Genomic DNA, 15,863 nt, shown 5'->3' on the forward strand with positions numbered 1-15,863 from the left:
TCTAGCATTGGTAATTGACTCTGAACTGAATTTATTTGCATTGAGCATCCAATTTAATACCAGCATACAAACTTAGTACTTCAACTCTGCTCTAATTATGCACTGATATGCATTCACCCCCCCTTTTCTCTCCCTTGGCACAAAGACAGACAGTCCAAGAGTTTGTTTACACAGAACTCTGTTTGTGTGTGTGTGTGTGTGTGTGCGAGCATACACATACGCTAATTTGTAGAGTGTGTCAGTATCTAGGCTAATTGGCTGAATGAACGCGCCGTAGCCTTCTACTTCAGCAGAGCATTGTGGGTAGTGGGGAGGGACTTATCAGCTAGGCACACACTACTGGGTTTTGAAATTAATTAACTTGGTGTGTCGCCCCGTAGACACACATGCGTGCACAATCTATCGCATTAGCTCACACACTCACACAGACACAGTCAGAAGCGTATGGTGTTGGTGATAATGATAATGGTAATGAATGTTGGCCAGTCACAAATTTTTACGACCAGCTACTGCCGCTGAGTTTATGCTGAGTGAATGGATGTCTAAAGTAGCTGTAGGCATACAAGTTTGTTTTTGTGCGCGTGCGTTGTGTGTGTGTGTGTGTAATGTAGAGTCTGAGCTGATTAAAATTTTTGCCTCTTAGTCGACACATTTTCAGATTACCTTAGGGAAAATGTTGCACAGAATATCTTCGTATTTCTTTGCATACATTATTTGGATACAGTGCAGGGATATATTTTGACACGATAAACTGAGAACAAAGCACTGTGTACAGTGTGCAAACATCTCTTCTCGTTCTACTCTGAATCAACCTACTTAGTTGGGATGTAAACATGTAGGTGTTGCTTTGCAGTGTTGCTGGCTTGTATTTGAATCAAAGCATAGTATCTAGGATTGCACAGAGTCAGTTTCACTTTATTCATTCGTGTGTTTGGGTCTTGTAGGATTTGGTGTTGAAGGTGCTGTGCTGTCTTGAGAGTCCATCCACAGTCACAAGAGCCAAGGCATTTCTGCTGCTACTTCCACTAATACAGGACAACACACACACACTGCTATACTGCTGTCAACACAGGTAACACACTCACGCACGCCCACTTACACTCATTCACATAGACATGGTATCGCCCTCAGTAATATGTTATTACATTGTCCTAGCTAGATGTAATATTTATATGTTTATAGTAGTGCTGGGTAACGATTAAAATATTTAATGGCGATTAATCGCATGGATTTTTTGCGATTAATCGTGATTAATCGCATTGTTATGGCAAAGTTCAATAATTAATTCAAAAATAGTGTATTGCGCACTTTTATTTTAAAAGTACTGCTGTATGAACAAAAGGGCAATAACATTAGGTTTGCAAACACTTTAATTTGAATTTTAGCATATAGGTGCACTAAAATGTAAGTGTCTGCTGAGTTGACCGCAGCGATGTCCAGTAGTCTCCAGAGAGCAACAGCTGGTGCACGTTGTAACGCCGTGTATTCTAACCGGCTGCAGTTTATATCCACTTCTATGTAGCATGTGTTAGCTTGTCTTGCTTTTGTTTATCTATACTTCCTCCACGGACTTTCAAAATAAAAAAATGCTTTAACGCGCTATAACATAATTGTCGGCGTCAATTAATGAATGCGTTAACGCGATAATAACGCGTTAACTTGCCCAGCACTAGTTTATAGGCTTGGAGTGTGTGCGCTTTTGTAGAAAGTAACGATCTATGCGACCCTTCATTTTGTTAATTAAAGAGTCACGCTCTTTTTAATTTTACTGTACTATAACACGGTTATAACACATATGCGCTTACTATTCTGCCTGAGAGTGATGCGTCTGTTATCCTACCACGTAGTAAGTCCTACGAACTGACTATACTGAGATTTGGCCTTGTGAAACTTACTCATGGCTCCACTCAGTCTGTCGGACCACTGGCTAATTAGTTTCTCTGGAATGTAGTTGCCCATGTTCACACACAGTCTGAACTTTTTGTCAGAGAACAAACAAATTCCATTTGTGAATTCCATTTCAGGGTGGGATTCCTCTTTAATTATTTAGCCGTAGCTTCCAGACTGTATCCTCTTACACAGCTGCACTATAGCTAAAACTGAATTCCCTCTTCACGATACAGTGTGGTGGGGCAAATCCAAAATTCTCCTCCAGGTTTTTGTCATATTTTTTTTTCGTTGAAGAAATGGCATTTGTTGTAACTACTGTAATAGTTAGTTCCAGCAAAGCAGTGCTGTTGGATCAAGAGTCGAGTCAGATGGCTCGTGTAATTTATTGATTACTTGGTCGGGAAGATGACACACTAAGTTGAAGAGCTTTTCATTGTGGCTCGATGTTATGCAGTAACCTATGCTGAGTCTACATTTACAGTACTTTACTAAATCTGAAAACACTGTTACTGTGGCCTGTGTACACACTACAGATTTGTTTGATTGTTGTAGGCAATCGAAAGTTGACCTCTTAACATGTAACACAGCAGCTGATCGTGTCTGAGCATGCTTGTGTCATTGATTTCCAAAAGATCAGTTTTCTCCTGTCCTCATTAAAATGCAAGATGGTAGTTTCAGATGTATTTACTCAGAAGAGCATTTTAGAATGCCTCTGGGTGTGGAAAAACAGCCTCATGTAGACGAAGAGAAAAAGCTTGATTTTCACATTTAACTGACTTAGTGTGGACATGTTATACAATAACAGTTATAGATTTAGTAGATTATTGAACCAACTAATTTGGCAAGGCATGCTTTTGTAGAGTGATTTATCTTGAAGCAGAGGTTTCACATTCGGATACAAGCGCTCAGACAGCTTTTTAGCACAGTTTTCTGGTATTTAAAGCAGATTGCTTTTAAGAAGGACGGCTTTCTTCATAAAAACCCTGCCTGGGGCTGTTGGCAAGGCGGCTGTACTCTGTGTAACCTTTGCGTTAACTAGCACAGCAGCCGTGGGAATGATAATATGAACGTATGTGCCCTGGACATTCAGTTTGTGCTGCTGTATGTTGTAACTTTACTGGAACTTCAAATGGTTCATTAGCTGGTTGTCCTGTGTTTCACCCCACACTAACTTGCAATGCAGCTTTAAATATGCATAGCTCACATGATCAGATGCATATGCATGATATATATATATATATATATATATATATATATATATATATATATATATATATATATATATATATATATATATATATATATATATATATATATTTCTGTCTGTCTCTCTCTCGCACTCAACGTACACACGCACACACTTTCTCGCTATCCGTCCTTTTTACTTGCTCTTCCTCTGTTCACTGTGTTAGAGCTGTCAGAGTTGACCTGCTTGTCTCTCTCCCACCGAGCACTCTGCATGATTCAACCACACACATGCACGTCTCTCAGTCCTGCTCTCACCCAGGCACGTTGTGTTTAATTAGCTCCTCAGTGGCGTGAAAATATGTGTGTGTGTATGTGTTTTTGTCTGTATGAAAGAAACTTGCTCAGGCCTCACTGAGGAAGTGTCAAGATTGCCATTGGGAGCGGAGTGTGATGGCTTTCAACACACACACACACACAGAGCAGACCCCTTGTAGGTCGGCTGGTTGTGAGCACTTTGTGAGTCTCCCACAGCGACTGACAGAGAGGTGACAAGTTTGTCTCTCTTTATTTAGCAAATGGGAAACATGGCTGCAAGACTTAAAGAGGACCGCACAGGTAGAAGTCTATCAGGGAGACAGACAGGCACAGAGCTAACACCATCATCATATGACTAAACACCGGCAAAACTAATGACATCCTCATCATCCTCGGCTGTAATGTGTGTGTTAAGTACTTAGGAAATGTTAGAACGCTAACGAGCTAAACGAAGATGGTGAACATATGTTAGCATCGTCATTGTGAGCATGTTAGCATGGTGATGTTAGTATTTATCTTAAAGCATCACTATGCTGAAGCACAGCCTCACAGGGCTGCTAGCATGACTGTAACCACTTCAAATCATTACAGATTGGACCCTTACGTCCACGTTAGGCAACCTTTGAAAAATAAGCAAACATAAACACTCACAAAACAACCGACACTTTCTCTTCCTGCACCGTCTATTCCCTCCAAACAAGGTGCATGGCATGCATGAGGCAACTTAATACATACATACTGTTTGATAATGTTATTGTGTTCAATACCTATAACATGTTTTAAGATATTAATAGGAGTAATTCCTTTCATACCTGAGGGTCTAAGGTTGGAGGTACCTACTAGGCTTTGCACTAAACCCATAACAATAACGTAAAATGCAGAAATTACTGTTAGAGCTCCCCTGAAATGTGCTGCACCCTTACTGTAGTAACAGCAGCTGGGTTGGATTCTATCTAACTGTGAATCATGGCTGCTAATCTTTTATGAAACATTATGAGGAAAAGAACTGAATTTGTAATCCCGCTGCACAATGCTCACTCGAGAGCTTAGAATCAATAATTAACTAATATGACCTCAATGAATCTCTGCATGTGTGTGCTTGTACACACATGTGGTGTGTTTTGTGTGTCAGTAATAAATACCAGTTAGCAGTGGTAACCTTTTGGCTCTGCTATGAATTTGTGAATAGAGTATGATTGATTTCTGTTGAATAGAAGCAGTCGGACAAGAATACAAATATTCCCAAACTCAGGGCCCTCTGTCAGTCTCTCTCTCTCTCTCTTGGCCAACCTCCCTGCCTCCCTTCTTTTTATGCATCAAGTCCACATTGTAGCTCATTGACTAGAATAAGATGAAACCCTGAAAGCAGTCAGAGTCAAAATGCATGTGAGTTTCTTTCTGTCTAGACTCGTGATGCACCTGGAGAGAGACCTTCGCAAACCCACTCCCCTCAGAGAGAACCCCAGCCAATTAGGATACCTGTCCCAGTGTCTGGATTTACTGATTGGATATCTGAGTGGCACTGCACTACTGATACTAGGTACACACACACACACACACACACACACACACACACACACACACACACACACACACACACACACACACACACACACACACAAACACAATACCCCTCTGCATGAGTGGGCCTGTTCTTGTACAAATCAATTTACTTATCATTGTTTTGATAAACAAAATATTCAAATGTGAATATTATCTGTAATAATACAAAGACATTCTGTAATTGTGATTCTGTGCCCTTCTCTTTGTGCTACATTTTAACAGTGAAAGAGGTTTTTATTAAAATGTGCTTTTGTATTACATGAAGTCCCCAGCTGCTACGCTCTTTCCTTCTCATCTCCTCTTGTGTCTCCTTGTCTCCTCTCCTCTCTCCAGAGGATGTCTTATGTGCATTGCGAGGTGTGATCGGGAGGAAGCACCCATCTACAGCTCAGAGCAGACAGCTTAAACACACTTTGCCTACAATGTCTGTCGTGCTGGAACTTATTTCATCACAGGTAACGTGGACCTTAAGGAGTCTTCTTCATTGTTTCATTACAGTGTTCTTGCATTTTTTCTTGCAATCCACATCTGATTTTCTCATAGATCACCAGCACCCATTCTCATTGTTCAGCACAGTATTGCACATTTTGCCTCAAAAAGTCAATAATTTACCATTTACTGTCGTTGTGGCCTGTGTAGGCATGTTGCTAAACACTGTTAATGTCACGCTGCACTGCTGGTTTGTTACTGTAAGTCTATGTTCGGGCCGGGTAGATACACCTGGTTACAGAAGGTGCTGTGACACTGAACATCATTTGGGTTTAAAACCTGCAACAAAAAATAACAGTTATGTGTCTTCCTGCTCTTCACTGACTGTCTTTGTGACTGTCCTCTCATAGGTGTTTCGATGTCAAATTGTATCCGAAGAGTTTCTAGCTCAAATTGGATTTCTTCTGGTAAGTGTTTGGTATTATTATGTTTGGATGAGATTGTTTCACAAATTGAAGGCAAAGAAAAAAGTCAAAAAATATGCAATTAATTCAACATGTTAAACTATGTGTCAAACTCAAGGCCAGCCACGTCATTTTATGTGGCCCGCGAATCCGCCAGCAAAAAAAAAAATAATTAAAAGTTAGACTTGAAAATAAAAGTATCCCCATGGTCGAAATTATGAGATAGCATGTTGTTTGTGTACCGACATTAAAACTATCACAACAGGTGGACAGGAGAGGCAACAACCCGAAAAGAGGTTTTCCAACGATTGAAAAAGATCGACAAATAATCCCAAAATGTCCACGAAGAGAAAAATGGATGCAAAGGGAAGAAAATGTAATGAAAGATGGGAAAGCGAATACATGTTTGTGCTTCAAGGAGAAAAACGGGTCTGTCTTCTGTGTTATGAGGCGTGTCGGTGATGAAGGATACAATTCACGTCGGCATTTTGACACCAAACACGGCGCTAAATTTAAACTCCAAGAAAAACATCAAACTGTCCAAGAATTAAAAGGCAGACTGCAATCACAGCAGAATATATTTACACAGCTACAGCCCAGTGCATGCTAAAGGTATGTGAGCAGAGCTCCGACCAGATACAGACTTTTACAAATGTCAGTTTGTGAAGAAACACCATCGCAGACCGAGTTCATGAACTAGCAGCAATCTAACAACACAGCTAGCTAAGAGACGAGCAGGTACTTGTGTTTTTAATTAACTGTTGATGAAAGCACAGACAACACGGATACATCATCTATCCATGTTCATCAGACCTGACTCTCAGTGAGCAGCTCTTGGATGTAGCTGCCATGCACGGGACGATGACAGGGAGGAACATTAGTGATGCAGAGAGGTGACACAAACAGCTTTGAACAAAGTTAATGTAATAACTTGTGTTTGATGATATTTGTCTTTGTTATTTTCTTTAATAGTTTGATCTTTGATAGACTAATGTGGGTTTCTTAACCCTCAATTAAAATGATTTATGTTATAATCACAGAAATGTGTTTAAATATCATTTTTCATTTATATAACTGCATGTACAATATTTTTACACTTGAATAAACAACAATCAAATGCAGAGACAGTTATTTAACAATGTGTTCGGGAGAAGTTAGTTATACAGTCTTACAGTTACAACCGGCCCTTTGAGGGCGACCGTGATGCTGATGTGGCCCAGAGTGAAAATGAGTTTGACACCCCTGTGTTAAAGTATACAGTTTAGTGAAATTCCAGGTGCGTGTTTGAAGAAAGATGAAAACCACCACTAATCACAGAGCACTAAAAAATAACAAAACCGTAGTCTTTTGTCGATATGTCTTTTCTCTCTTCCTCACAGAACTATATCACCTCTATAGGGTCCAATGAAACAAATCTGACCAGTGCTTTGGGTGAGTTACTTTCTAAATTACTGAATTTTTGAATGCATGTTGCATAAAAATCTATAATATTTAATTTCTTTGACCGAACCAAACTCTGCTGTCACTTTTCATGTGTTTCGGATTGTGTTTTTCTTCTGTCCACATGTTTATCTTTATGTTCATCATCAATCATTTTACCTGATGCTTTTATAGGTCTTCATACTCCTTTATATGCCTGTTCCCCAAAATCAGTAAAACTGTCATCCATTACTAAAGTAATGGATGAAGCACTGTCTCGCTGTACTTAAACTCACAAGACATCTTTGAAATAAAACAATATTTTGATATGTGAAAGATACATTCAGCCTTGGGGAGACAGATGTGGTATTGCATTTCAAATGCTTGTGCACAAGGCAAGATGCAGGGTCAGTGTCTTGCTCAAAGGCAATACTATCAACCGCACTCCACAAATTGGGTACACCCAGCCATCGTGACAGGGAGCACAGTCACTGCTCAGTCTGCGGGTCATCCTCCCCCTTTATTGAAGAGGTGATTCAGTAGAGTTGAATGATATTTGATTTCCCGTTAGGTGCAGCAGTATGCGAGGAGTTGATTAAGACATCTCTGTCCATTGTGGAAGTCCTGAGTCAGCACCATGCTCTCATCACTCCACATCATAGTGCTGTAAGTATGCATGCAAGCAAATATGCAACTGCCTTCCAGTCTGTCTTCTTGACACAGCACTGACTGTAAGTTTGTGTTCATGTGTCTGTCTGTTGTACTCAAGTAATACATGCGTTACTTTGCTGTGATAGGCAGCTTCCAGAGGACATGTGAGGGCGATAAGACTTGTCAGGTCTATGTTGAAGTGTCTCCATTAATATCTCCAGTTTTTGTCCATTTCATGTATTCCCCATGGTTTTCTATTCAGTGTGTGTGTTCCAGGCTAGTAAAGCTGTCTAATCGTGGCCAGAGCACAGAAGGTCAGCGTGTGCGCTATTAAGCAAGACACTAATCAACTATTGAACCAACAGAGCCTCATCAGAACTGTGTGTGTGTGTGTGTGTGTGTGTGTGTGTGAGAGTGTGCATGGGATAGGCCTATGAGATTGTGTTTAATGACTATTGACGTATGGAAGTGGAGAGCAGCAGGAAGCAGACAGGATGGAGGGAGAGAAAAGAAAAGAGGAAGGAGCAAAGAGGAGGTTGCTGCTACTGATAGTCAATAACACAGGAAGACACTTTAATTACCACCAGCCAGCTCAGATTAACTTTTATAGCCCGCTGGATAAGGACACACAGTTATGTTTGAGTTAGTTATGTCTCTGAATCCTCATCACAAAGTAAAGATTGAAGTAAGTTTTACCTCCACAACCATCTTTTTTTCCCCTTTTAAATTATTGTTTTTACATTTTTACAACATAGATGAGTGAAACAGATTGCCTGGATATATTGAGCATCTTTATAGACTACAGTCTGGATCCAGGAGCCACATGCTAACAACAGCTTATTTATTTTTGAGTTCATGATATACAGAATCTTGAGCACAGCAGGTATATTGGAAGAAAGTAGTTCTTCAACAGTCCTAATCAACAATGAATACATGAGGTTTGTCTACCAGAAGAAGTAGAATTTCAGAAGGTCCCCTGTTGCCTGTGATTTCCAAATGGTAAAAAGGGAAAATACAAAGTATATACAACATTTCATCCTTTCTAGTCCTGTGAGAATACAGATGAAATAGCATGTTGCTATTTTTGTATTGGCTATAAAGCAAATTGAAGGAAATTCATTTGTAAAACAGAAAATGGGGACGAGACAGGATTTCAGACAGTGAGGGGACATGCCCCCCCATAGTTCGCACACACATATACACACACACACACTCTCAAACACACACATCACACACACACACTCCAGTCTTTTGATGGTTGTGATATAAATACACACACCATTAAGTGGTGGACAACATCCTTTGTAGTTTCCCCGCTCTGGCTTTCAATGTAATGACCTCACACACACTCACTCAGCATTAGTGTTGTTTCTATGGTAATATTAGTAATCATGCAAATTCATGCATTACAGATCCATGCCTAAATAAGGACTTTGACAGTTGCGGAAGTACATTTGTGCGTGATCAAAGAGATCATTCAACAGTGCATTTCCATAGTAATTTGATCCTCCGTGACAGTGGTCTGTGCGGTTGATGCCCACTGAATTTATACAGAACAGTGTCCTCTATTCAGTTTGATCTAAAATATATCTGTTTTTACATTTGCTGTATATTAAGTGTTTTTCAGAGGAAAGGCGGAAATTGCTTTTATTGATATACTTTTCCGCCTCAAATGAGAGAACACAGGACCAAATTAAACCTTAAACTGTTTATGTTAAGCAGTGAGATTGAATATGAACTTTTACTCAGTACATTGGCAGTGGTTTACCTGCTACAATTTCTACAAGGGGATTTTCTATTGGTGCAGAATGTCAGCCATGGCACTGAGACATTATCTGCAGATGAATTTATACAACACCAGCTTGAAATTGTGCCAGATTCTAGCATTGCTTCAATCGAGTAATAGTACCGTAATCAGCTTCTCACGTTGTATCCTGGTCAAGGACCATTACAGAGGGACATGGGTAAAGGTTTTTATGCCTTTTCAGGCATTGTGTTGTGTTGTCCACACATCCGTCCCGTTCATATGTCAGGACCGCCTCGAGGGAATTTCCTCACATTCGGCATCAAGGTCATTGTGACCTCACAAAACATGTCTAACGTCAACGTGCCTAATAGGATAAAATAATATTTTAGTCAGAGATGGATGTAAACTGCAACTTGACTAGGTTTGTCTATTTATGTCTCTTGAAGGTTGTGCATGCCATCCTGCCTCCTCTGACAACACTGGCTTTCAGCAGAAATGGTAAGAGAGATGGAGGGTCATTTTTAAGGTTGGGAGAGAATTAGAGAGAAGAGATACAAAACTGCAAAAGAGGGAAAGAAATTGTAATTGCTGTTGAAAAAAATATTTTTGGGAGTAAAACATGTTAATGTTCTCTTCCAAACTGATCATAAAGTGTCACTGAACATCTTGTTCCCTTTAGGATTGACCTCCCGGGACATCCTACAGTAGAATCTCACATTTTGGCATTAGTGTTGTTACCTCTAAATTAATAATGGTCAATGGTCATATGATGTCATGCAGTTGTCAAATGTCACATACATAAATGGTCCCCTTGGAAACTAAAATACAACTAAGAAACATTCTCTCAGTCAAGGTGTAGCCAAAAGCTACTTCTAACATAAATACATTATTCAAAACACTTCTACTATATTAATACTCTCTTTCTGTGTGTGTGTGTGTGTGTGTGTGTGTGTGTGTGTGTGTGTGTGTGTGTGTGTGTGTGTGTGTGTGTGTGTGTGTGTGTGTGTGTGTGTGTGTGTGTGTGTGTGTGTGTGTGTGTGTGTGTGTGTGTGTGCTCCAGTGGAGTGGTCTGTGTTTGTTTTGAGGGTGCTGTCCGAACTCAGTCTTGTCCTGCTGCTCCAGGAGAGTGATGGAACTGAGCAAGATGAGCAGACAGAGGAAAAGAAGGAGAGAAGAGAGGAAGGAGGAAGGGCAGCAGAAGGAAGAGATGATGGAAGCTCCTGTAATCAAATCTTAGCTCTCATTACTAAATCTCTGCTTCCGAGGTGGGTGGGCCTCTTTCTAAATATGAGCTTGAGTGTCTCTGGTTTCCTCTTTTGTATTTAGTTTGTGTAGGAACAGAAGAGCATTGTATGTTCTATGAGTCGCCTTTTTAACATCAGTACAATGTAACCAAATTGTTTGTGATACTTTTAAATTCGACAATTAGCTTAAATGAGAGCATCGTCAAAATGATTCCTCCCCTTTGTCTTGTGCCAGTGATATTGTTGTTGATTAGGTCCGTCACTATTAAAACATTTCCTTTAACCCCCCTTTGACAATACAAGTACAGAGTATTTTGTCCCTGTTCTGTGGGTTCAGGTTACATGCCAGTACCTGTCAGATGCAGCATACTGACAAGCATCTGTCTTTATAAGTGTTGACATCAAATGAGCGTACAATCTGTGGAGAGCAGAGGGAGAAGTACAGATTTGTCTTCATGACAGAGTAACAAAAACACAAAATAGACGTTGGCATTCGTGGGTTTTTCTCACTTTCCTTTAAACCCTCCATGTGCATCTGTACGGCCTCCTCCTGAACCTAGATTATTTCTAGGTTTTTATGTTCTTCTCTCTCAGCGTTACTTCATGTGTTATCCTACCTCTTATCCACCTTTATTTCCATCCACATTTCTCCTCCTTACCCTCACATCTCTCCCCTTCCTCCCCCATTTGCCTCTCAAATTCCCTCCTCTTCTTCAAATTCTCCTCTGTTGTCCGTCTATTATTATAACTCTAGTTCTCCGCTCCCCCTCCTCTCCACCCCTCTGTCCAGATCTGTTCCAGTTTACACTGTTACCTATGATAAGAACAGTACATTCATTATTAACACTATGAAAGCCAAATGTTGAACTCATACATTTCCGTGTCTAGGTATGAGTCTCTTCTTCGAGCAGCAGAGCCTATCCCGCTCTACGCACTCAAACTGCTGGTATCGATGACTGAACACAGCACGCAGATCTGCAGGTACTGCTCACACAGGCACAAAACACTGTTGAGGCATGGCAATACCAACATGTGACCTTACTGTAACTTACAATAATAAAGTACACTGTAGAGTACAGAGCTGTGTATTACACATCCATTGAAGTAGTCCCATGGTCAGCAGCGCAAACCTGCTCTAGAGATGCTGGTCAGCCTGTTCTTCTAGACATGGATCCACCTCTTAACATACATTATTCCTAACTGAAATTGTATGTGCACAATGCATTTGCGAACTATCTTTGACTCCACTATTTTTGTTCTATAACCAAGACCAAGTTTTGTTTGTGTTGAACTGTTTTGCAGTCCTAGCAGGCACACAAACAAATACACACAGGCACACTTTAGGCGATGCATGTGTAATGTTTTAATGCCAAGGCCAGTCATTCCCAGTTCAGCACTGTGAATCACTACGAACTGTTTTTTATTCACAGCCACGCACACACATGCATACACGCATGGATAAATGCACAAACACACACGCTTACTATTAGCAGTGATCTTGTACACCCCTCTAAAAGCCAGTGTTTTCTACGGTAGTAATCAGTCTAGTGGCAGGCATAAGGTGCTGTATCAGCTAAGATGTGTAAAGACTTGACATATTGTGCTGATATATCTTTTGCACACTAGCTACTCCGGAAGAGCTCTGTTAAAAGGTGTACTGCACACTCTTTAAAAAACGACACTAAGACAAAATTATTGCTGGCGTTGAAGAAAAATTCACTCCTGCATAATGTTGAAGTAAATCGGTATTCAGGAATTTAAAAACATGTCTTAAAGGAAGCAGTCATCTGACACCAAAAGAGGTAATGATGTGTTTTCTGGTTTGGTTGCACAGAGAATCTGCTGATCCCTTGTGTAACCATGAGATGACTATCCTGTGTGTGTGTGTGTGTGTGTGTGTGTGTGTGTGTGTGTGTGTGTGTGTGTGTGTGTGTGTGTGTGTGTGTGTGTGTGTGTGTGTGTGTGTGTGTGTGTGTGTGTGTGTGTGTGTGTGTGTGTGTGTGTGTGTGTGTGTGTGTGTGCGCTCACCTGTGCATGCTTATGTGTATTTGATGGATGTGTTCTGACAGCAGCTGTCAGTAAGTCTTGATTCTCTGGTCATCTGTCTTCTCTTTTCAGCTGTTGACAGAGACAGAAGGTAAAGGTGAAAGAGAGAGAATGGGGAAGTCAAGAAAGTGGATGGAGGGGCAGAAGGAAGGATATAAGGAGGAAGTAGGAAAGAGATAGACAGGGAGATTCAGTAAGGGGGGAAAAGGTTACATTGGGAAGGAGAGAAAACATGTTAATGGGTGAGGTAGCATGAATCGACATGCATCCCCTCCTTGAGAAGGTGAGAAAAAGCAGGCAAAAAAAGGGTGCAGTTTCATCCATATTACAATATTTAATCTTTCATCATTCAATACTAATGCTGCATTCCAGACACCTCTGAGGTATCTAACTTTCGAGTGTTCACCCAATTGAGCTCTTGGCAGTACAGCCTCCACATTGTGTCTCTGTGAAGTCGGGGTGGATGGATTTGCCTGGAGTTCACATGTAGGATCCTTGACTTTGAGCAGCGCTCCATTGCAATTTATAGAATGCATCATTGTAATTAATTTACTACAACCGTGATTGTTAACCTACTATTTTGTCCTTCTCTCATTTCTGTCCCTGCTTCCATCCACAAATGTTTTATCTACTTCAGCAATACTAACTCAACAAACCTCTTATCACAAATATCCAACTTTCACTCCATCTCAATCCCCCCCCCCCCTCCTCACGAGTTCAGAGTTCACCCTCGTAGCTGAATACGCCCCCCTACTTCTCTTATCGGTAATATATTACCCCCTCTCGTCTCCGTCCTTCGCTTCCTCCCCTTCCCCTCATCCCCTTCTTCCCTTGACACAAGTAGAGTGACGTGAACTTTTCAAATTGGTGTCAGCACTCTTCTCTCTACATCTCTGTTTTTCTCTCACTCTTTTTCCTCTGACATTATTAACAATATTTGAAAATAAAATGTCTCTGTCTCCCTCGTTCTCTTTCTCTCACCATTTCTAATTTATTAACATTAGTCCACATTTCTTTCTTTCTCCGTGCCCTCTTTCCACAATTCTCCCTCCATCACTGCGGTTATACAATCAGAAATTAAATTGCCTGGGTCTTGGGTAGATAACTGTGGCTATGAAGCCGGCCGAGCGGTAATTAGATGGTAAATTGGGGACATTAGCGTTGGGAAGGCAGCCTGCTGTTTCTCTCTGCATTATCGCAGCCCAGACACACCTTCAAACAACTACATTTACTATGACCTTTAGCCAAAGAACCTTATGCTGTGGGGTTACGCGTGTGTGTGTGTGTGTGTGTGTGCGCCCAAGTATGTTTTCAACTCCTACATACTGATTGTCTGTCTGCCAAATGTTTGTGGTTATCATCCAAATATCGGGTAATATTTTCTCTAACATTAACTGGGTTGGCTGTTGTCTTGTGATTGTAGAAGGTATCTCTATCTTAAACAACTCCTTTTACCATAACATAATAGCTTTTCATCGACTCAACCTTGCAAAGCTATTACACCATCAATTTGCTATCTTCATTTGGGCACCTTAGTCTCCCTAAGCCAGATAAAAGTGCATTCATTAGGTGTTAACCACACCAAGGTGGTTGGTTTCACACACTAAAAGCCTGTAATTCTATGTAACAGCCTGTTTTACTGGGCTGCTCTCTGTTGTGAATAAATGCATGAAATATGATTTTAAAATAGTCTTTAGATGATACAGAAACTCATCGAGATGTGTTATTTGTGAATAATTGGACCATCCTCCAGGGAAGAACTTTCCAGTGACTAAAACTTTCAAATGCTAAGATACAATCTTCTGCCTTAACTTTGGTGTTTATTATCTTTTCACTTGACATAACAAGGTCCAGTATGCCCTTGCAAAATAATCCAAGACGATGATTTAGAGCTACTAGTATATCTGACAGCAGAATTATATCATTAGTAGAGCAGAGGTTGATACATCTTAGTGGTTATCCATGAAGTGATAGTTTCTATACTCTCTGTTATAAAGCTACTGATGATATGACTAATGCAGTAAGGGTTGTCTCATCTGTGTTCTGTTATAGACGGTCTGTTGTGCTCTGGGTTGTTCAGTGCCTGGTGTTGTGCATTGTGTCTATTGATGTATGGCTGGTCGTTTAAAGGTGGTTCAGTTTATCATGTCATGCTGGCCTGGCCTGTCCTCTCATCTCTCCGCCTGTCACCTACCTAATGGGAGGACATCCATCACATCTACACACACACACACACACACACACACTTACCCGTTCATAAGGTGAGATAAGATAAACTGTTGAAGGCCAAAAATAGAGTACACTCTTAATATATAGTTCATCATCACTCTGGTAGGTAAAACAGCTACGACAGAGATATAATCAGTGCCCACAGCTCTACGAGCTCCTACAGACAGTGAGTGTTGTCAGTGTGCATGATGGACATGGGTACTGCTCAGCTAAAAAGAAGTATCTCTTTAATGCATTTGAATACTGTTGGATCGGTAGCTCAGTGGTGTGCTGATGGCAGAAACTCAGCTCTTTTGCAGTTGCTGAGGTTTTTGCTCAGAATACTATGTAATGGTGTGGGGAATATCTTCTCAGCACACATTGAGATAAAATGATTCTGGTATTGATTTCTGTGTTAAAAGCAGGGTACAGGACCGCTGCAAAAGTAGTCATATACTCTAAGAGACTAAATGGGTCAGTAAACATATAGAACATAAAGTAGGCCATTGAGCAGTTGGTGAAAAACATTTAAGATGCATTTCTACCGGAACATCTAACTTTTATCAAATGAAGACAGCCACCCAGTTTATACACCATCAGTCTAATAAGGTTCAAAGAACATTACATTCTTGAAAGTTCATTCCTAAATGTTTGCCGCTGAAAAGTCCACAGAGAGGTTTCCATAAGTGGTGTGACGCC

At 40.6% G+C, this 15,863-nt stretch overlaps 1 protein-coding gene across 1 annotated transcript in view; it reads left to right on the forward strand.

The window, feature by feature from the left end:
- ulk4 (unc-51 like kinase 4) overlaps positions 1-15,863 on the forward strand; it is a gene marked incomplete at its 5' end in the record, with an annotated part of 65,719 nt that overhangs the window by 27,262 nt on the left and 22,594 nt on the right. Inside the window, 9 exons of the mRNA XM_079275928.1 lie at positions 945-1,072; positions 4,800-4,933; positions 5,290-5,411; positions 5,796-5,852; positions 7,229-7,280; positions 7,840-7,934; positions 10,113-10,164; positions 10,727-10,931; positions 11,799-11,891. Of these exons, the coding sequence (XP_079132054.1) occupies positions 945-1,072; positions 4,800-4,933; positions 5,290-5,411; positions 5,796-5,852; positions 7,229-7,280; positions 7,840-7,934; positions 10,113-10,164; positions 10,727-10,931; positions 11,799-11,891 (938 nt within the window). The remainder of the gene's footprint in view (positions 1-944; positions 1,073-4,799; positions 4,934-5,289; positions 5,412-5,795; positions 5,853-7,228; positions 7,281-7,839; positions 7,935-10,112; positions 10,165-10,726; positions 10,932-11,798; positions 11,892-15,863) is intronic.

The sequence above is a fragment of the Melanostigma gelatinosum genome (assembly GCF_949748355.1).
Source record: "Melanostigma gelatinosum genome assembly, chromosome: 9".
Lineage (NCBI taxonomy): Eukaryota > Metazoa > Chordata > Actinopteri > Perciformes > Zoarcidae > Melanostigma > Melanostigma gelatinosum.